This window comes from Staurois parvus, unplaced genomic scaffold, assembly GCF_062004578.1.
Source record: "Staurois parvus isolate SC_StPar_1 unplaced genomic scaffold, SC_StPar_1.0 ptg000195l, whole genome shotgun sequence".
Lineage (NCBI taxonomy): Eukaryota > Metazoa > Chordata > Amphibia > Anura > Ranidae > Staurois > Staurois parvus.
The window spans coordinates 2,294,922-2,317,228 of NW_028317991.1; the positions used below are offsets into that span (position 1 = coordinate 2,294,922).

The window sequence follows — 22,307 nt, forward strand, 5'->3', positions numbered from 1 at the left end:
ATAATTGCATTTCCATGTTGTGTGTACTGTGGGAGACCAGATATTGTGAATGCAGGGTCTGGGGAGACCAGATATTGTGAATGCAGGGTCCGGGGAAACCAGATATAGTGAATGCAGGATCCGGGGAGACCAGATATTGTGAATGCAGGGTCTGGGGAGACCAGATATAGTGAATGCAGGGTGCAGGGAGACCGAATATAGTGAGTGAAGGGTCCGGGGAGACCAGATATTGTGAATGCAGGGTCCGGGGAGACCAGATATAGTGAATGCAGGGTCCGGGGAGGCCAGTTATAGTGAATGCAGGGTCCAGGGAGACCAGTTATTGTGAATGCAGGGTCCGGGGGAGACCGGATATAGTGAATGCAGGGTCCGGGGAGACCAGATATAGTGAATGCGGGGTCTGGGGTTTAGGAACACTTTAAGTACTGCAGCAGGTAGGCTGTGTCTCCTTTACACCTTTAAAGGCTTATTTCCAGTTCTGAGTGGAGTGTACCTTTAACGTGGACTCCCATACCTACTGTCGACTTCACCTTCCATCCACTAAATTACACAGTGAATAGTTCTGTCTAGTTGATAGCTTTGTAATAATAATTTGTATCCCTGCCATGCTGACATTTGTTTTTGTCTCTTTGCAGAGACCGGCTATCAAAGTGATGCATGGTAAGCCACCTTTCATCCTCCTGCTGGGAGCGTTAGATATTGCCGTCGGTGTAATTCGCCCCGAGAAGATGTTTGATAGGATATATATATGGCCGTATTGCTTCAGAAGCTCCATAGAGCTGTCACTGCTTCTGCCATTAATGTGATGGTGACACGAAGAGTCATAGACGCCTGTGGATGTCCCTCGAATGTGTCAGCGCCAATATTTATATTGCCGCTGTATAAATATAGCATTTGTGTTCTAGTTGCTTGTACATATCTTGAAAAATGTACCTGTACACTTGCGCATTTTATGCACAGAAAAGACATCTGTTCCTGTATCTGCTTTTCTAAGAGTTCAATTCACATACAAGCAGTATCTCAAATTTTTGTAAATATTTTATTCTATCTTTTCATGTGACAACACTGAATAAATGACACTTTGCTACAATGTGACGTATTGAATGTACAGCTTGTATAACATGTAAATTTGCTGTCCCCTCAAAATAACTCAACACACAGCCATTAATGTCTAAACTGCTGGCAACAAAGTGAGTCCACCCCTAAGTGACAATGTCCAAATTGGGCCCAAAATGTTTTGTCAATATTTTGTGTGCCCACCATTATTTTCCAGCATTGCCTTAACCCTCTTGGGCATGGAGTTCACCAGAGCTTCACAGGTTGCAACTGGAGTCCTCTTCCACTCCTCCATGATGACATCACGGATCTGGTGGATATTAGAGACCTTGCACTCCTCCACCTTCCATTTGAGGATGCGCCACAGATGCTCAATAGGGTTCAGGTCTGGAGACATGCTTGGCCAGTCCATCACCTTTACCCTCAGCTTCTTTAGCAAGGCAGTGGTTGTCTTGGAGGTGTGTTTGGGGTCATTATCATGTTGGAATACTGCCCTGAGGCCCAGTCTCTGAATGGAGGGGATCATGCTCTGCTTCAGTATGTCACAGTACATGTTGGCATTCATGGTTCCCTCCTGAACTGTAGCTCCCCAGTGCCGGCAGCACTCATGCAGCCCCAGACCATGAAACTCCCACCACCAAAGACACACTTGTCTTTGTACTCCTCACCTGGTTGCCACCACAAACACTTGACACAATCTGAACCAAATCAGTTTATCTTGGTCTCATCAGACCACAGGACATGGTTCCAGTAATCCATTTTCTTAGTCTGCTTGTCTTCAGCAAACTGTGGGCTTTCTTGAGCATCATCTTTAGAAGAGGCTTCCTTCTGGGAGGACAGCCATGCAGACCAATTTGATGCAGTGTGCGGCGTATGGTCTGAGCACTGACAGGCAGACCCCCCACCCCTTCAACCTCTGCAGCAATGCTGGCAGCACTCATACGTCTATTTCCCAAAGACAACCTCTGGATATGACGCTGAGCACGTGCACTCAACTTCTTTGGTTGACCATTGCGAGGCCTGTTCTGAGTGGAACCTGTCCTGCTGTATGGTCTTGGCCACATTGCTGCAACCCAGTTTCAAGGTCTTGGCAATCTTCTTATAGCCTAGGCCATCTTCATGTAGAGCAGCAATTCTTTTTTTCAGATCCTCAGAGAGTTCTTTGCCATGAGGTGCCATGTTGAACTTCCAGTGACCAGTATGAGAGAGTGAGAGCGATAACACCAAATTTAACACACCTGCTCCCCATTCACACCTGAGACCTTGTAACACTAACGAGTCACATGACACCGGGGAGGGAAAATGGCTAATTGGGCCCAATTTGGACATTTTCACTCAGGGGTGTACTCACTTTTGTTGCCAGCGGTTTAGACATTAATGGCTGTGTGCTGAGTTATTTTGAGGGGACAGCAAATGTACATGTTATACAAGCTGTACACTTGCTACGTCACATTGTAGCAAAGTGTCATTTCTTCAGTGTTGTCACATGAAAAGATAGAATAAAATATTTACAAAAATGTGAGGGGTGTACTCACTTCCATGAGATACTGTACATTTTTTGCAGCTTAACGTGTATTTCCACTTTTACTGTCAAGTTTTGAGAATCCCCCACTATATGTTTGTTATGTGTTCTCCAATCACACAACAAACCGCAAAATAATTTAAGGACAGACAGTGCTTGAATCTAGTTTACAACCAATAATGAGATCTGCCAGCACAGTGCAGACAGAGATAAAGTAGACATTAACTCTCCACCTCCCTTCTTAACATTACAAAGCAGAGAAAAACTTACATATTAGATTTTTAAAAAAAGAAAAAGTAAACAGCAATTAAATATATTTTTAAATTATGCTATTTGATTGGGAACATATAGGAAAATAAAGTAGGTGTTATCCCAATTTAGCTGAAAAAGTGGAAATGCACTTTAAAGAATATGTCAACCCAAAATGTCATATTCATAATATGTGTCTGCTGTACTTGTATGAAAAAATATCCTTTTCTTTTTATATTGCTTTGTGTGAAATCCCTGGTGTTCCTGACAGCCAATCTGCTTTCCTATTAAGATGATATTAGGCATGAAAGCACAGTGTAGTCAGTTTTCTAGCTATGCTGAGAGCCTTCTCACCTCCAATGATTAGACTTGTGTTGAAATGCAACCTTTCCACGCAGCCATTCACTGGGAAGACCAGTGTCCTGCTGTTTGTCCTCCCCCACCTCTCTATGCAGCCGAGAACAAAGGGAATGTGATCACTTATATATCTATACACAAATGTTTTGCCTTTCATTTCTTTTTTTATACTGATTGGGTTGACTTACAAATTGGGGGTTATATATACTTTAAGAGCTATTTCACACCACAAAAAATGTCCTCTAGATCCGTTGCAGATATGTTTCGCATGTGCGTTCCAATGCATTTTTTATGCTTTTTTGATGCGTTTCTGGATGCGTTCCAGATGCTTTTTCTCTTCTTTTTTTCCCTTTTTTTCCACTGTACTGGGAACATTTTTGAAGCATTTGTAGCACCCTCCTAGTTTAGCTAGAGGGAGCTAGACTCTAATGGTTAGACAGGGCCTGAGCAGCACCTCAGGTGCAATAGCCAGAGAGGGGCCAAACTTTGCTCAGGGCTGAGAGGCTCTGCAGGCCAGCCCCTCTGGAATTTCCCCCTGCTCTGGGGCTTTTGGAGGAAGGCCCAAGAGGCAGTGGGTGGATCTGAGAAGTGGCTGATTGCACTTTTGAGGGATCCTAGCCAATCCCCAACAAGAGGTCGGCAAGGAGCTGGACACCCTTAAAAGTGTTAGAGCCTGCTCAGTGGCAGGAGAGTGGAGAGTTGGAGGGAGAGTTCAGGTGGAAGATGTGAGGCTGAAGTAAGGAGGCTGTGAGGAGGCCCAGTGGGATGGGGCCTACCTGCAGGCCTGGAACTGGAAAGGAGGAAAGCTAAGAGCTTCACTGGCCCAAAGAGCGATGAACACCTGTATGGCAGGGAAGGAGCGGCCCAGCTGATAGGCCTGGTAGCAGCCACCAACCCACAAGTGGTACAGGAGAGTATCTGAGGGAGTACACCTACACCCCCCCTGGGAGGATAGGGGAAGGAGCACTCTGGTGGGAAACCAGATTAGCCACCTGCCAGTGACTGTTTACTTCTTAAGGATCCTTGTTCAGTTATATCTCCAGATTGCTGGATGAAGAGGAGAAGGTCATCTAGGGTCTGGGATGGTACACTAAGGAGACGCTGGCTAGCTCTCCAACAGAGACTGTGCTGCCGAGAAGGCTTGTAAATAATTCCAGGAAGTTGTCCTCAATTTATCACTTTCCTTGGGCATCCTGTACACCCCTAACCCTATAGTTCAAATCCCCAAAATAAACAACAAAACCAAAGCTCAAGGACTGATTTCTGACTCTGGATGCAAGCTTTTGTGAAGATGTGTGGTGCCTGTCTGTGCAGGACTATAGGGGGACATAAATCTTCTAGCGTCTCCTAGGGGGGAAGTTCTACACGTTTTTGAAGTGTGTAGGAGCTCTCCAGAATGTTTTTGATGTGTTTCACCAGTACAGTTCTGTGAAGAAAAGGTGCAGCATAAGCTACTTTTTGTTTCTGGCATTGGAACGTTCTGGAACTGCAAGCACTGGTGTGAACTGTGCCATTGAAAACCATGTAGTCTACTTTCTATATGTTTTGGATACAGAAAAAAAGCACTGGAATGTATATGGTGTGAACTAGCCCCAAGGCTTCATCCGCAAGGATGCCTTTGGGCAACCAGCATAAATTTTAGGTGTACTTCTGTGCTATGTACAGCCACCCATATAAATGAATGGCTGTAAGTGGGTTTAGATTGCTACTTGCATAGGTCCATGAGATGGGCATGGGCATACAATTCTAGATGTCCAGGGGAGTACAGCTTTACACATGCATAGACTCATGCTGCAAAAACCCGCATACAGCTGCTGAAGCTGTTCATTATTTGGGTTGGCTATATACAGCAGCTGCATATCTCAGGCAGGGATATACGGTATAACCACAATTTAAGTCTTATGTCCAAAAGTGCTCAAGTGCATGAGGCCTAAAATTGTCATCTAATCATTGAAAGCATTTTAATCACATCTCATGTAGGCAAATATTTCCTTTCTGCATTTGACATTCATCGGAAACATCATCAGATGCAGATCAGCAGATTCCTATTGACTTCGGTGAAAGTCATATTAAAGCGGAGTTCCACCCAAAAGTGGAAACTCCGCTTATCTGCCTCCCCCCCCCCCCCCCGTGCTGCCACATTTGGTAACTTTTAGAGGGGAGCAGGTATCTGGTTTTGAAAGGTACCCATTCCCACTTCTGAGCCAGAGGTTCTGAGCGAACTGAGCCAGAAGTCCCCACCGCAGCCCTCTGGGACACTTCACAGGGGCCTATTCACAAAGCACTGCACAAAGGAAGCCGGCTGTGATGCCTCAAGGCTTTACTGCTGTTTTCCCTTAGTCAAGATAACAGCACCAGCACCTGACAGCCGAAGAATCGGCCTCGGGGTGAGGACACCACTGGATCTTTGGACAAGTAAGTGCCCTAATATTTAAAGTCAGCAGCTACAGTATTTGTAGCTGCTGGCTTTTAATTTTTTTAAGTGGGGGGGCCAGGGCCAGAATTCCACTTTAAGGTGCATTTCAATTACAGGCGAGGCCTTTTCTTGTCAAACATTTTAGTAGTGTTGTGTTTGAAAGGAAAATAACCATAGAACCCATCAGGGGCACACTTGTTGACATACGTGGAAGTGTTCGATAGGCTATTGGTTATTGTGGTATGAGGGGTGACCAAGGCACCATGGACCTACATCAACACGACCAAGCATATACTCCAAAAGAACAACCCATTTTTCCTTTGGGATATATACCTGATCGGAAGTGTTTGATAGAAATGGTACCTGGAACCCTTTAAGAAAGCAACTCTAGGAGCACAGAACATAAGAAATAATTAATATAGAAGCATATACGTAAACACAGGAATGGTGACCCATAGGGGTTGATTTACCAAAATTGGAGAGTGCAAATCTGGTGCTTAGAAACCAATCAGCTTCCAGGTTTTTTTTTTCGCTTAACTGAACAAGCTGAAGTTTGAAGCTGGTTGGCTACCATAAGTGCACCAGATTTTGCACTCTCCAGTATTAGTAAATAAACCCTACAGTGTGCAAAAAGTCCTAATTTTGGAAGTCTTCTACCTTTGTGTAAATTAACAGTGTTAGGAATCAGCAGCAGAGATGGCCAGATCTGCGTGGCTACAGCCAGGAAACTGGGACCTGACTTTAAATGCTTTAAGTGAGATTTATTTACTGTGAAACAAATCAACACAAACACAGCAAACATAAAAATATAAGTGAACCAAAAACCCAGTGACAGAATATGTAATTAATCAGCCTAACAGAAAGCCCAACCAACAACTAACTATATACAATATATATGCATGAGGAACAACGAAATCCCGGGGAAAACTAGAGGTGCAGGGAGCAGATGGGAAGAGGGAACAAAAAGCAACATAATCTTGCAGCAAAAAACACTGGAGCGAGAGGCACTAGTAGGAAAGGTCCTAAGTACTCTCCCAACAGCCATGATCAGGTGGCAACTGATTACCAGGGTCTGTCAGCTGCTGGGAGGCACCCTCTGGTGGACACCAGAAATACAATCCTCCGCACAGGGAACGACGTGCCACCAGCAAGTGATCCAGGTCCTGACAAACGGTTTATTCCTCTGCATTCTCAGATCCCAATGACCAATGTCCCAATGTCTCTGCTCTAAGGTCATTGCTGCTGGTCACTGCACTACCCCTTGTAATGTATAGTGTACTGCCCCAAACCACACTCCTTGCCTTTCTCATACCATGACATTAACTCTACTTTGAAGTGTAGTTTCCTGGCAGCCAGCAACCTCATCATGCTACCAGGTTATTTTACCCTTCCCCAGACCAGCTCTATTCAAGAATGGAAGCAGCCACAAAAGAGCATGTAGAAATATAGAAAGGAATGCCAGACAAAAACTGGACAAAAGAGTTGAAGAAGATTTTAATTGATGGTAAAAGGTCATATAAAAACAGCCAACGCGTTCCAGGGGCAACAACATGTCCCCTTCACTAGTGCTCAACACTGGATTAAATTTAGATGGACTCAGAGAAAACAGTGACTTCACAGATCTATATTAGTACCGGTACTGAACTCATGGAGGAACAACTAGACAGCACTTGCTGTGCAGTAATGAGTGTGGTGTTTCCCCACAAAACACGTAGACTGTTTTTATATGAGTTTTTTTTACCAAAAATGAAAATAATCTAGGACACTTTTATTTGGTTTTAGTCTGGCACTCCTTTTTGTATTTGAAAGGTTTGAGCCCATGGAGGGGAGCCTTGCTGTATGGGAGCTATCTCGTCAGAGCTATTAAGCTTGTTAGAAGGTTCATCTGACTACACTGCAAATCCAAACGTTTCCAGCACCTATTTCAGTATGTTGTTCTGGAGTAGAAAGGAACATGCAAAAGGATGCTTATAGAAAACATTTTAAAATTCCAGATCATCAACCTTGAATAATGAGCAGAGGGGAGGGGGTTATTTTTGGTGTTTCTGGGGTGCTGCTTAAAATCCTGATAGGTGAGTAGGCAAAGTTTCTTTTGAGATTTGCTGCAATTGTTCTGTCTATAGTTGCCAAGTACATGATGTTCCAACATGAATTTAATTGTTGTCTCCTAGGAGAGCACCACAGCAGGATGTCAGTAATCTCAAAACCATTGACAGAGTCAGCATCGGAGAAAACAATTACGCATACACACCAGATCTTCCATCAGCAGCACCAAGTAAGGCTTTCTATCACTGTATTCTCCTATATGAAACAATCGTTTATACTGCTGCTCAATACCGGCCCATACTTAGTCCATGAGGGACCTAGGACAGTTCCTACTCCTGATTATTGCCCCGCTGTGTTCACTAATGCAGATCAGACCAAGCAGGGATATTACATGGTAAAAATATATAGTGCAGCGCTGTAATATAAGTACATAAAACCAAATAAGTAAGCATAAAGTTCATAAATTCTTCATGAGCGTGAATGGATTGCAGAAAACATGACGTGAAAATCTCCTCTATATCAAATAGGTGACTGGAACCGTATAGATAAAATGTGCACTCACCGACCGTGCATTAAATATGCGCATGTATATGACCATCTATCCAGGTAATCTGCCAGACACACGGACCTACGGATCATCCCTCCCAGGTGGATCATCAGCCTTGGGTGTAGTGGCATGCAGCAAGGTTTAGAGAGCACTCACAACCAGTGCATGAAGGTGGATGAGTTCCCTCTCCTGGATACAAGATGCACTAAGGAACCAGCTGCTGTAGATCTGAAACCCTAAGAGAGAGGGTCAAAAACAGAGAGGGAGTGCCAATGGTGTAGTAGGTTTGAGCAGATTTATTTGGTCACAAGCAAGAAGTAAAATAACAGCCAGGGGTACATACAAAAAATCATACTGCCAGCACTTAAGTGGACAGAGGGATGAAATAAACTTGTACTGATCCGGCACAATAAGGAGCCGCCGGACCTCCTCGTGGTCACGGCGGTGCAGAAAGTCACACGTGCTGTTGGCTCCTCCTGAGGCCTTTCGTGCTACGGCACATCATCAGAGGGGGGACGCCTATTACATGGCCAACTGGTGTCCCAACTCTTTAACCTGGCCACCGCTACTACCAGAGAATCTAATCCTTCCTACTGCTGTTGCTCTTTCATTTACATTATCCTGCAGCAGGAATAGTAAGACTTCATTGTGGATGGTAGAGCTGCAGTTGTTTTCTATGTGGTCTGTTCACACCATACAGACCATGTGCACTGCAAATAAATGCAGCATAAAGACCACATATACTGTATAAATACATATAAGTTTCTTGTGTAAAAAGAAAAAAAGAACCCTGCAAACAGTGCCAACAACTATGGGAAAGCAGCTTACTGTCTTTTTGACCCCAATTTGGGAAGGTCAAACAGTGGGTCTTCGTAACTTCGTGGACATTAAATTGGAGTTCCACTTGAAAAAAAAAAAAGGCAGCAGCTGCAAAAACTGTAGCTGATGACTTTTAAAATACGACCACTTACCTGTCCCTCGGTCCAGCGGTGTCCTCACCATGGCTGGTTTCACCGGCTGTCTTCTGTCCCTGGCGCCAGCTTCTTCAGTGTGGGCACCCGGCTGTGACAGCTTGCGGCTTCACAGCCGGGTGCCCACTGCGCATGCGAGAGAAGCGCTGCGCTTTGTGAATGGCCCGTAGACTTCTGAGACCTGTTACGTGTCCCAAAAGACTATGGGGATGGGGGGGGGGGGGACAGCTTCCAATCGCCTAGGCGATTGCAGCGTAAGTGGGAGCTTGTACCTGTCAAATTCGGGTAATCGCCCCCCCCGCTCAGCAAAGGTGCCAATCCTTAATGGGGAGCTGGGGACAAAGACTTAAAGCGTAACTTCCCCTTTTTGGTGGAGCTCCTCTTTAAGTGACCCAGTTTGCTTTCATGTTAGTTGGTGTTCTGTTATATGGAAGCGCTGATGTGCACTTGGAATACAATATGTGAGTGGACACTTTTTTTTAATAATAAATGTTTTATACTGGTTCTTTCACTATTTTTAAACTGCATTATTCCTTTGAATATAGTATATGTTGGATCACTACCCTGAAGATTTTATATTATCTGGTGAGGTTCATTTGAGAGTTGAGCAATGTCGGTTGAGTAGATCAATCTGCGCACTGCCTGACTTTCCTAAACGGGGTCAAAAAAGAGTGTGAGCTGATTTTCTATAGATGGTGGCACTGTTTTGTTTGACACAAGCAGATGGTGGATGAAGAAAATGATATGCTGTGATTAGGGGTGGACTGACAACTCATGGGGCCCCCGGGCAATAGGGGATCATAGGGCCCCTGTGTCCTTGCCCAAACTCAAAAAAAGCCTATGAAAAAGGTACCAGGGGCATCTCATGGGGCCCCCTACTGACCCCGGGCCCTCAGGCAGTGCCCGAGTTTCGAAATGGTCAGTCCGCCCCTGGCTGTGATATAATGAGAGGCAAGTTGTTGAGGGATTGTATGTTTCACCTTGCATGTTTCATAAGTGGGAAAATAAGGTGGAATCTGGTACACGTTTTCAGGGCCCAAGTTTTCAGGGCCACCTTGGCACTGTGAAGTCTGAGCCGGGTTTTGACCAGCAGTAGATGAGATAAATAAAGAAGAGTTGGAGCAAGGAGGTGCTATGGCCTGGAACTCAGAACTACTTGAGAGACCTTCACTTGGAAATTGCTCTGTAAGAGAAAGAAAAAGGTTTGCAACAGTTTTGTCAGTGAGTGGGTGAGCCCTTCACCTGTCAGAGAGGAATCTATACTGTTTAGTTAGTGGCTGGAGCCATCCAGGATTTCATTTCTGTTTTGGTCTGTTTGTTTCATTTCAACCTTTTAAAATAAAACTGGATACAAGTCAGAATTTTCCCAGGGAAGGTAATCCCCGCTTCAGCTAACCTTTCCTTGATAGCCAATGAGGAAAATGCCACTTACATTGGTGGTCAGTGGGAAGAAAGCTCCTTACCTTGATGGTCAATGGGAAGAATACTCCTTACCTTGATGGTCAATGGGAAGAATGCCCCTTACTTTGATGGATAGTGGGAAAAATGCTTCTTACATTGGTTGTCAGTGGGAATGGCCATCTTACATTGATAGTCAGTGGTAAAAACACTTCTTACATTGGTATCCGAATGTCACCCTTGCAGACAGCTACAAAGATAATTGATCTCATTGCTGGCTCTATAAAATGGCTTTGCCCCTGGTACTATTTAGGCACCAGCAAATGGGAGGTCAGTGAGTCACAGCTACTATATTCAACAGACACTTTCATAGGGAATCTAATTTTAAGGGCCTAATTCATTCACAGTTACATAGTTGGTAAGGTTGAATAAAGACACCAGTCCATCCAGTTCACCATGTGTGTGTGACTACCATTTCCCTTATCCCTGTAAATTGTGTTTGCTAAGAAACACATCTAAAAGTTTTTTGAACTTTGAACAATGTGGTGCCTATATTTAAAAAGGGGTCAAAATCTTTACCAAGTAATTATAGACCTGTTAGTTTAACATCTATAGTTGGGAAGATACTGGAGAGTTTAATAAAAGACCACATAGATGAGTTCTTGCTCAAGCAAGAAGCCACAGACAGCATGGATTCATGAAAGACAGAAGTTGTCAAACAAATCTGATTTATTTTTATGAGGAGGTGAGCAAAACCTTGGACAGAGGGGTGGTGATGGACATCGTTTGACACAGTTCCCCACACACGGCTAATGTGTAAGGTAAAGTCTACAGGCCTGACAAAATCCATATGTAAATAGATAGAAAACTGGCTAAAAGATCTTATTCAGAGAGTAGTGGTTAATGATTCATACTCTGAATGGTCTAGGGGTGTCAGTGGTGTACCCCAAGGTTCAGTGTTGGGACCCTTACTTTTAATATATTTATAAACAATATCGGGTCTGGGATTATAAATCCCATTTCAGTCTTTGCAGATGACACCAAGCTGTGCCGTGGAATAACGTCCTTACAGGATGTCTTCAATTTACAAGCCAACCTCAATGCTCTGTGTAATTGGGCAACTATGTGGCAAATGAGGTTTAATGTTGATAAATGTAAGGTTCTGCACTTGGGGGCTAAGAATATGCATGCATCATACATACTAGGGGGGTACAACTGGGGGAATCAATGGTGGAGAAGGATCTGGGAGTTCTGGTAGATCACAAGCTTAATAATGGCATGCAATGCCAAGCTGCAGTTTCTAAAGCGAGCAAAATCCTCTCTTGTAGTAAAAGAGGTATAGACTCCAGAGAGAGAGATATCATTTCCCCGGTACAAATCATTAGTAACACCTCATCTGGAATATGCAGTTCAGTTTTGGGCACCAATTCACATAACAAACATTGGGGAACTGGAGAAAGTACAGAGAAGGGCAACCAAACTGATAAGAGGCATGGAGGAGCTCAGCTATGAGGAAAGATTAGAGGAACTGAATGTATTCTCTCTTGAGAAGAGGTGATTAAGGGGGGATATGATCTCCATGTATAATACATAAGGGGGGATATGATCTCCATGTATAATACATAAGGGGGATATGATCTCCATGTATAATACATAAGGGGGGATATGATCTCCATGTATAATATATAAGGGGGGATATGATCTCCATGTATAATACATAAGGGGGGATATGATCTCCATGTATAATACATAAGGGGGGATATGATCTCCATGTATAATACATAAGGGGGGATATGATCTCCATGTATAATACATAAGGGGGGATATGATCTCCATGTATAATACATAAGGGGGGATATGATCACCATGTATAATACTTAAGGGGGATATGACCTCCATGTATAATACATAAGGGGGGATATGATCTCCATGTATAATACATAAGGGGGATATGATCTCCATGTATAATACATAAGGGGGGATATGATCTCCATGTATAATACATAAGGGGGGGGGTATGATCTCCATATATAATACATAAGGGGGGTATGATCTCCATGTATAATACATAAGGGGGGATATGATCTCCATGTATAATACATAAGGGGGGGTATGATCACCATGTATAATACATAAGGGGGGTATGATCACCATGTATAATACATAAGGGGGGATATGATCTCCATGTATTATACATAAGGAGGGATATGATCTCCATATATAATACATAAGGGGGGATATGATCAACATGTATAATACATAAGGGGGATATGATCACCATGTATAATACATAAGGGGGGATATGATCACCATGTATAATACATAAGGGGGGATATGATCAACATGTATAATACATAAGGGGGATATGATCTCCATGTATAATACATAAGGGGGATATGATCTCCATGTATAATACATTAGGGGGGATATGATCTCCATGTATAATACATAAGGGGGGATATGATCTCCATGTATAATACATAAGGGGGGATATGATCACCATGTATAATACATAAGGGGGGATATGATCTCCATGTATAATACATAAGGGGGGATATGATCTCCATGTATAATACATAAGGGGGGGATATGATCACCATGTATAATACATAAGGGGGATATGATCAACATGTGTATAAATACATCAGTGGTTCATATAGTGAACTCAGTGTAGAGTTATTCATCTTGAGGTCATCACAGAGGACAAGGGAGCACTCTTTACATCTGGAGGAAAAGAAATGTAATCTCCAAATACGGAAAGGTTTCTTCACAGTAAGAGCTGTGAAAATGTGGAATAGACTCCCTCAAGGGTTGGTCCTGGTCAGCTCAGTGGATTGCTTTAAAAAAGGCCTGGATTCTTTCCTAGATACACAGAATATAACTGGATACTAACATTTATAGGTAAAGTTGATCCAGGGAATATCCGATTTGGAAGGAATGTTTTCCCCTGCAGGAGCAAATTGTATCATACTCTGCTGGGTTTTTTGCCTTCTTCTGGATCAACTGTGGGTATACAGTAGGATTATAATTTTTTTTTAATAGTTGAACTGGATGGACATGTGTCTTTTTTCAGCCCGACTAACTATGTAACTATGAACTTATCTCCACTCTTCACTGACACCACCAACCATGAAAGGTAGTTCCACATCCTTACCTCTCTAACAGTAAAGACCCCTTATGCATTTTAATATTGAACCATTTCTCATCCAACTCAGCCTTGGAAATTGGAGATTCTGACTTTATATTGCCAGAGTCCCTGACTGATATATTAGAAGTTGCAAGGTGATAAAAATGACCAGTATCCACCATGAACCAAAATTTCACTTTTGGGGTCTATTGGCCCCTATGAAGCTGTATGGGATGTCCTTCAAGGTGATAAAAATGACCAGTATCCACCATGAACCAAAATTTCACTTTTGGGGTCTATTGGCCCCTATGAAGCTGTATGGGATGTCCTTCTTGAGTTGAGGAGAAACTCAGCTAACTGTTAATAATTTTGTTCTTCAGGTTTTCGATCAAATCACAGTGACTCGACCTTCTCCGAGGCAACAGTAATTCCAAGAAGCAGTTCGTCAAAGGTAACCAGTACTGGGCTATATTCACTACTACTAGTTCAAAAAGAATAATAATAATAATAAAGGTGATGAAAACAATTATAACACAGTAATAGGCTGGGCCCAAGAGTGCTAACATTTCCATTGTTAGCTGGTTGACCCGTTTCATTATTCATCTTTAAATTACTCTCCTTTCTTATGTAAACCTGCAAGGTTAAAAATACATATGGTTTCATTTGGAAGGCAGCTGTACAATCAGTCTGTAGTATAATTTGACAAATCGGGGCCCCGTAGCAACATTTAGGCCGGGGCCACTAAACTTTATTTGGTACTCTCTACAAGCTGAACTCCAAACAGCTGGATCTCCGACCCTCCATGTCAATATCCGAGTCTTAAGTTTTGCTCTGCTGCATGATGGTAAAGGACACAACAGGGACATAGAAGGGCAAAAAATACAGTTTGTAGTGGACAGTTGTTATAAACTCATGACTGTATTGCCGTCTGTGTCCCCATGTGGGAGATTTTGCATAATTTCCTTTTCAGGGGACTAGTGTCAGATGGAAGAGGAAGGAAAGAGATATCTTCTCAATAGGGGCTCAAATAGCAGGGCATTGCTAGGACTGTGAAAGACTCAAGGTACCCCAAAGAGAATAATATGAAGCACATGGTTAAATAAAATCCATCTAGAGACCCCCTGTGGGCAGGTGCAGTTAGATAGTCTGCCACTAGATAGCTCGGTACCAGCATAGTGCCCTGTTACAATGTCATCATGTGCCAGTCCTCCTACATTGATGTCATGGGTGAGGCAGCACCCACATATAAGCCAGGTTGGGAGGAGCCCTATTGCAATTGAGGCATGAGAGCCAAGCATCCCATACCAGCACAGATGTAACCAGTACGTTGAGGCCCTGGACATGGCTGGAGACCGGGGAGGAGTAGACCTGCACCCAGGAGAGCTGACTCTAGACTTCCCGACCCTTATAGAGGTGGGAGGGTAGGGCAGGTTGCAAAAGGACTTTTAGGCCAGGCCAAGAGTTCTCTGAGTGAGGCTATTCCCTTGGAGGGTCCCGGGAGAGGTGACTGCTGAGATCCCAGTCCTGTGAGTACTAATGACCCAGGGTGGAAGGAGAGATGGTTAGAGGCAGATGGCTACTTACAGTGCTGAATATGCTTTCACATGTGGCTGCTGTGGACCGTCCACTAATTGTGATTCAGTATAATTTGTCAAGCGAATCCACAATGCACAGTATGTCAATGTAATGTGACTTCCATCAGTACAGTGTAGCCATTCTAATCATGTGTGTGGACATTCCTTCCTGGAGATTTGAAGGTCAATGGCTGGGAATGTCATGTGGAGGCCTATGGCATGGAGTGGGGCACAATATGGCAGAGGGTTTGGCCTTAGCAGGAGGGGCAGTGATCTAGCAGCACAGGAGTGGGGTAGGGACTTGTGCTCTTCATACCATTAGCCAATCATACTTACACCCCATCGTGTATTTTTGTTTATTATTATTTATTCCTACTTTTCCATATATTTTGAGGCCAATCACATGACACACAGGGGTTCATTTACTAAAACTAGAGAGTGCAAAATCTGGTGCAGCTCTGCATAGAAACCAAACAGTTTCCAGGTGTTATTGTCAAACCTTAACCACTTGACCTCTAGAGGATTTACCCCCTTCCTGACCAGGCCTCTTTATGCTACTCGGCGCTGCACTAATTCAACTGATAATTGCGCGGTCATGCAATGCTGCACCCAAACGAAATTTACGTCCTTTTTTTCACACAAATAGAGCTTTCTTTCAGTGGTATTTGATCACCTGTGCACTTTTTATTTTTCACGCTATAAACAAAAAAAGGCCAAAAATTTTGAAGAAAAACAATATTTTTTACTTTCAGCTATAAAAAATATATAGTAAACTCAAAGTTGGTTATAAATTTAAGACAAAATGTATTCTGCTCCATGTTTTTGGTAAAAAAATCCCAATAAGTGTATATTGATTGCTTTGTGTGAAAGTTATAGCGTCTACAAACTATGGTATAGATACTGCAATTTACGCCATTTTTTTGCTATAAAGTGCTGCGCTAGTTTAACGGACAATTGCGCGGTCATGCAATAAGGTACATAAATGAAATTTACATCCTTTTTTTTCCCACAAATTGAGCTTTCTTTCGGTGGTATTTGATTGCCTGTGCGGTTTTTATTTTTTGCGCTATAAAAAAAAATGCTGACAATTTTGAGGAAAAAAAACAATATTTTGGACTTTTTGCTATAAAACATGTCCAGTAAAAAAAAATGTAAAAATCAAATTTAGTCATAAATTTCTGCCAAAATGCATTCTGGGACATGTCTTTGCTTAAAAAAAAAACCCAATACGTGTAAATTAATTGGTTTATGTGAAAGTTATAGCGTTTACAAATGGCGGGAAAGATACTGGGATTTTTGGTTTTTTATACTAATAATGGCAGCGAACAGCGACTTATGGCGGCGATCAGTGACTTATGGCGGGACTGCGGTACTGCGGCGGACATTCTGACATTGGGGGGTACTGACTTGGGGTCACTGACATCCCCAGTGACACCAATACAGTGATCAGTGCAAAGAAAAAAAAAACACTGACACTGTACTAATGGCACTGGGGAGGAAGGGGTTAAGTTTATTTTTCAGGGAAAGGGTTAACTGTGTGAGGGGAGTGTTTTACTAGGGGGCGGGGGTGTGTACTGCAGGGAACACCGCTGATCGGGAGAGAGAAACTCTTCTGTCCTGTTTAGCGTGTCCTGGAGCTGTCAGGAAACTGTCAGCGATTATGTCCCGGCGATTGCAGCCGATCGCCGGGACATATCCGGTAACAACTGGCTGTGACCCGGCGACTGACATCCATGGCTGTGATCGGCGGGACAGGTAGGGCGGCGGCGCTCCTCGCGCGCGCCCCCTACCTGTTTACAAAACACACGTTTTAAAACATGGTTTTGCCCAGCCGTGCCGCCCTGCCGCCGTATTTATACAGTGGCTGGGCGGCATGTGGTTAATTGAACAAGTTGAAGTTAGAAGCTGATTGGCTACCATGTATAGTTGCACCATGTTTTGCACTCTCCAGTTTTAATAAATTAACCCTACAGTGTCCTCTTCAGTGGTCTTTAATATTACAGAGTGTTGTTAATATGATGATATCAGCACTGTTCTCTGCATCATTGCACCTTAAATTCCAGGCTGTGGTTACACCTCCTCAGGGGTGGGTCTATGACATCTTGCACTCACATGATGTCTTTAGTCTTCCGGGTTGAAAAATACTGGATATCATTCAACCAAGAAAGGGGGCTATTTTTTTTCCTTTAATAAAACATTTACCTGAAGTTTGGTTTTAAATTCATCCCAAGTTTCTGAAATGATAAATATATGTCCCTTTCTGATAATGTATTACAATGATATAATTCCATATTTCCTCCATAACACAATAGTTTCCTTTGTCATTAGCAATATCCGTATGGCTCTAATTTTAGGAGAATCCTCCTGCACACAGCGGGTTTCGTTTTCGCCAAACCAGAGAGAACAAACAATATCTCTCTTTTTTTGGATGTCTTCATCTCCAAAATAAACAAGTGCAGCTTCCAAATGAAGCCTTAATTACGACCCCAACAGACATTGCCGCAGATGCAACTAAACGACTGGTGTATTATAACAGAAGGGAAAGTACATTACTTTTTTTTTCTTTTTTTATTAATCTGTTACTTTTTTCATGCAGGTTGTTGGACTGGAACGGACTGATGACCATTCAAAGAAAACCAGACATATTACACATGTATGATGTCATTCGTAAGGATGGGATTGCAGCTACCTGACAGGCTGAATTTAATAAACAGGTCCCATCCATGTGAATGATTGATTATGGATTTAAAGTCTATGTCATCCCAACATTTCATATTCTTGATATGTGTCTGCTGTACCATGTACTTGTAAGAAAAGGTCTCCTGTTCTCTTTGTATTGCTTACTTTGTGTTAAATACCTGGTGTTCCTGCCAGTCACTCTGCTTTCCTAATAAATTTGACCACACTAGGCATGAGAGCACAGCGTGGTCAGTTTTCTTGCTGTGCTGGGAAATCAAATACAATAGTCAAATTCTCCTGCGCATGAGTGAGATGGACTAGAGGCCACTCTCCTGATAGTGTCACCTATGATGTATGGATGACCAAAGTAAATCAACAGATATGAAAGGCCTTGCTGCTCTCACAGATAACTGGGGTAGTCCAAAAGACAACTATAAACAAAGAAACAGAGAGCGCACCAACCTAGTGCATTACCCAAGGATCAATTTATTAAGAACCGGATAAAATTATACTCACAAACATTACAGTAAATGGTCACAAAGCTAGTTACATAGTTAGTCTGGCTGAAAAAAGACATAAGTCCATCCAGTTCAACCATTAAAAAAAAAAGTTATAATCCTATACCCACAGTTGATCCAGAGGAAGGCAAAAAAAACCCCAGCAAAGCATGATCCAATTTGCTCCTGCAGGGGAAAAAATTCCTTTCTGATCCCCTGACAGGCAATCGGATATTCCCTGGATCAACTTTACCTATAAATGTTAGTTTCCAGTTATATTCTGTGCATCTAAGAAAAAATCCAGGACTTTTTTTAAAGTAATCCACTGAGCTGGCCAGAACCAACTCTTGAGGGAGTCTATTCCACATTTTCACAGCTCTTACTGTGAAGAACCTTTTCCGTGTTTAGAGATTAAATTTCTTTTCCTCCAGACATAAAGAGTGCCCCCTTGTCCTCTGTGATGACCTCAGGGTGAATAACTCTACACCGAGTTCACTATATGAACCACTGATGTATTTATACATGGAGATCATATCCACCCCCTTATGTATTATACATGGAGATCATATCCCCCCTTATGTATTATACATGGAGATCATATCCCCCCCTTATGTATTATACATGGAGATCATATCCCCCTTATGTATTATACATGGAGATCATATCCTCCCTTATGTATTATACATGGAGATCATATCCCCCCTTATGTATTATACATGGAGATCATATCCCCCTTATGTATTATACATGGTGATCATATCCCCCCTTATGTATTATACATGGAGATCATATCCCCCTTATGTATTATACATGGAGATCATATCCCCCCTTATCTATTATACATGGAGATCATATCCCCCCCTTATGTATTATACATGTTGATCATATCCCCCCCTTATGTATTATACATGTTGATCATATCCCCCTTATGTATTATACATGGAGATCATATCCCCCTTATGTATTATACATGTTGATCATATCCCCCCTTATGTATTATACATGTTGATCATATCCCCCTTATGTATTATACATGTTGATCATATCCCCCCTTATGTATTATACATGTTGATCATATCCCCCTTATGTATTATACATGTTGATCATATCCCCCCTTATGTATTATACATGTTGATCATATCCCCCTTATGTATTATACATGGAGATCATATCCCCCCTTATGTATTATACATGGAGATCATATCCCCCCTTATGTATTATACATGGAGATCATATCCCCCCTTATGTATTATACATGGTGATCATATCCCCCCTTATGTATTATACATGGAGATCATACCCCCCTTATGTATTATACATGGAGATCATATCCCCCCTTATGTATTATACATGGAGATCATACCCCCCCTTATGTATTATACATGGAGATCATATCCCCCCTTTTGTATTATACATGGAGATCATATCCCCCCTTATGTATTATACATGTTGATCATATCCCCCCGTAATCTCCTCTTCTCAAGAGAGAATACATTCAGTTCCTCTAATCTTTCCTCATAGCTGAGCTCCTCCATGCCTCTTATCAGTTTGGTTGCCCTTCTCTGTACTTTCTCCAGTTCCCCAATGTTCTTTTTGTGAATTGGTGCCCAAAATTGAACTGCATATTCCAGATGAGGTCTTACTAATGATTTGTAAGGGGGTAATATGATATCTCTCTCTCTCTGGAGTCTATACCTCTTTTAATACAAGAGAGGATTTTGCTCACTTTAGAAACCGCAGCTTGGCATTGCATGCCATTATTAAGCTTGTGATCTACCAGAACTCCCAGATCCTTCTCCACCATTGATTCCCCCAGTTGTACCCCCCCCCCCCCAGTATGTATGATGCATGCATATTCTTAGCCCCCAATTGCAGAACCTTACATTTATCAACATTGAACCTCATTTGCAACATAGTTGCTCAATTAAACAGAGCATTGAGGTCAATTTATAAATTGAAGACATCCTGTAAGGACGTTATTCCACTGCACAGCTTGGTGTCATCTGCAAAGACTGAAATGGGATTTATAATCCCAGACCCTATATTGTTTATAAGTATATTAAAAAGTAAGGGTCCCAACACTGAACCTTGGGGTACACCACTGACACCCCTAGACCATTCAGAGTATGACTCATTAACCACTACTCTCTGAATACGATCTTTTAGCCAGTTTTCTATCCATTTACATACAGATTTTTCCAAGCCTATATACTTTACCTTACACATTAGGGGAACTGTGTCAAACACTTTTGCAAAATCCAAGTATACCACGTCCACCGCCACCCCTCTGTCCAAGTATACCACGTCCACCGCCACCCCTCTGTCCAAGTATACCATGTCAACAGCCACCCCTCTGTCTAAGTATACCACGTCCTCCGCCACCCCTCTGTCCAACGTTTTGCTCACCTCCTCATAAAAAGAAATCAGATTTGTTTGAAACCTTCTGTCTTTCATGAATCCATGCTGTCTGTTGCTTAAAATATTTTTTTCCAGCAAGAACTCATCTATGTGGTATTTTATTAAACTCTCCAGTATCTTCCCAACTATAGAAGTTAAACTAACAGGTCTGTAATTACTTGGTAAAGATTTTGACCCTTTTTTAAATATTGGCACCACATTGGCCTTACGCCAATCCAGTGGTACTATGCCAGTCATTAAAGAGTCCCTAAAAATTATAAACAATGGCTTTGAAATGACAGAGCTCAATTTTTAAGGACCCGTGGGTGTATGCCATCCGATCCAGGTGCTTTATTCACCTTTATTCTGTCTAAATATTTTTAGATCATATCAGTTGTGAGCCAATGTGGATCATCCGGAGCTGTGTCAATACCACGCCCATTATGGACAAGAGCTCCACCATGCTCCTTTGTATATACAGAGCTGAAGAAGGTATTTAATGAATTTGGTCTGGATAAAAGCGCACAGATGTGTCCCAAAGGAAATAAGTGAATGGTATATGTCAACTATGATTGGTGGGGAAAAAACTCACTGCTGCCATGGTAAAAACACATCGGTTTGTGGGAGGTATGAACAGAAGCCAGGCGCTGTGTAGTTTTGTGATAGAAATAATACACCTTATATGGAGGTGTGCCTTTAATAAGTCATATGGTAAAACAATAATAAATAACCAGCCTGTGGCTTTAGGAAGCCAGGTTCCAAGATGGACGGCCCGTCCGCTCAGAGGGAAGCAGTGGAGTAGAATGCCTGTCAGTGCAGGGACCACGTTTACCCGACGTCCCAGCGTCCTGGATGACGTCACCACGATGTGGAGAGACAGAGGGGGGGAACTCTTGCTGGAGCCGCAGCTTTAGAAGGAAGAGGCCGGTTGCTGGGACAACATGTTTCGCGCACATGCGCTTTGTCAAGTCTCTTGTCAAGACTTGACAAAGCGCATGCGCGCGAAACATGTTGTCCCAGCAACCGGCCTCTTCCTTCTAAAGCTGCGGCTCCAGCAAGAGTTCCCCCCCTCTGTCTCTCCACATCGTGGTGACGTCATCCAGGACGCTGGGACGTCGGGTAAACGTGGTCCCTGCACTGACAGGCATTCTACTCCACTGCTTCCCTCTGAGCGGACGGGCCGTCCATCTTGGAACCTGGCTTCCTAAAGCCACAGGCTGGTTATTTATTATTGTTTTACCATATGACTTATTAAAGGCACACCTCCATATAAGGTGTATTATTTCTATCACAAAACTACACAGCGCCTGGCTTCTGTTCATACCTATTTAATGAATTTGCCTTCTCTTTGTCCCCAGTCACCCCTTTAGATTATTTTGTAAAGTGTCACCACTTGTGGGAGAAGATTTAGGCACACCAGGCCTATAGTGTTGGGTATATAATGTGATGTTAGGCTCCTGGTCTATTGGCT

General features: G+C 42.7%; 1 protein-coding gene across 1 annotated transcript in view; it reads left to right on the forward strand.

Annotated features, from left to right (window-relative positions):
- The window catches only part of IGSF5 (immunoglobulin superfamily member 5), a 91,384-nt gene extending 73,204 nt beyond the window's left edge, over nucleotides 1-18,180 (forward strand). Inside the window, exons 6-9 of the mRNA XM_089677892.1 lie at nucleotides 636-660; nucleotides 7,772-7,875; nucleotides 14,070-14,140; nucleotides 17,860-18,180. Coding sequence (XP_089534018.1) covers nucleotides 636-660; nucleotides 7,772-7,875; nucleotides 14,070-14,140; nucleotides 17,860-17,922 — 263 coding nt within the window. The 3' untranslated portion in view covers nucleotides 17,923-18,180. The remainder of the gene's footprint in view (nucleotides 1-635; nucleotides 661-7,771; nucleotides 7,876-14,069; nucleotides 14,141-17,859) is intronic.
- Nucleotides 18,181-22,307: the final 4,127 nt, after the last annotated feature.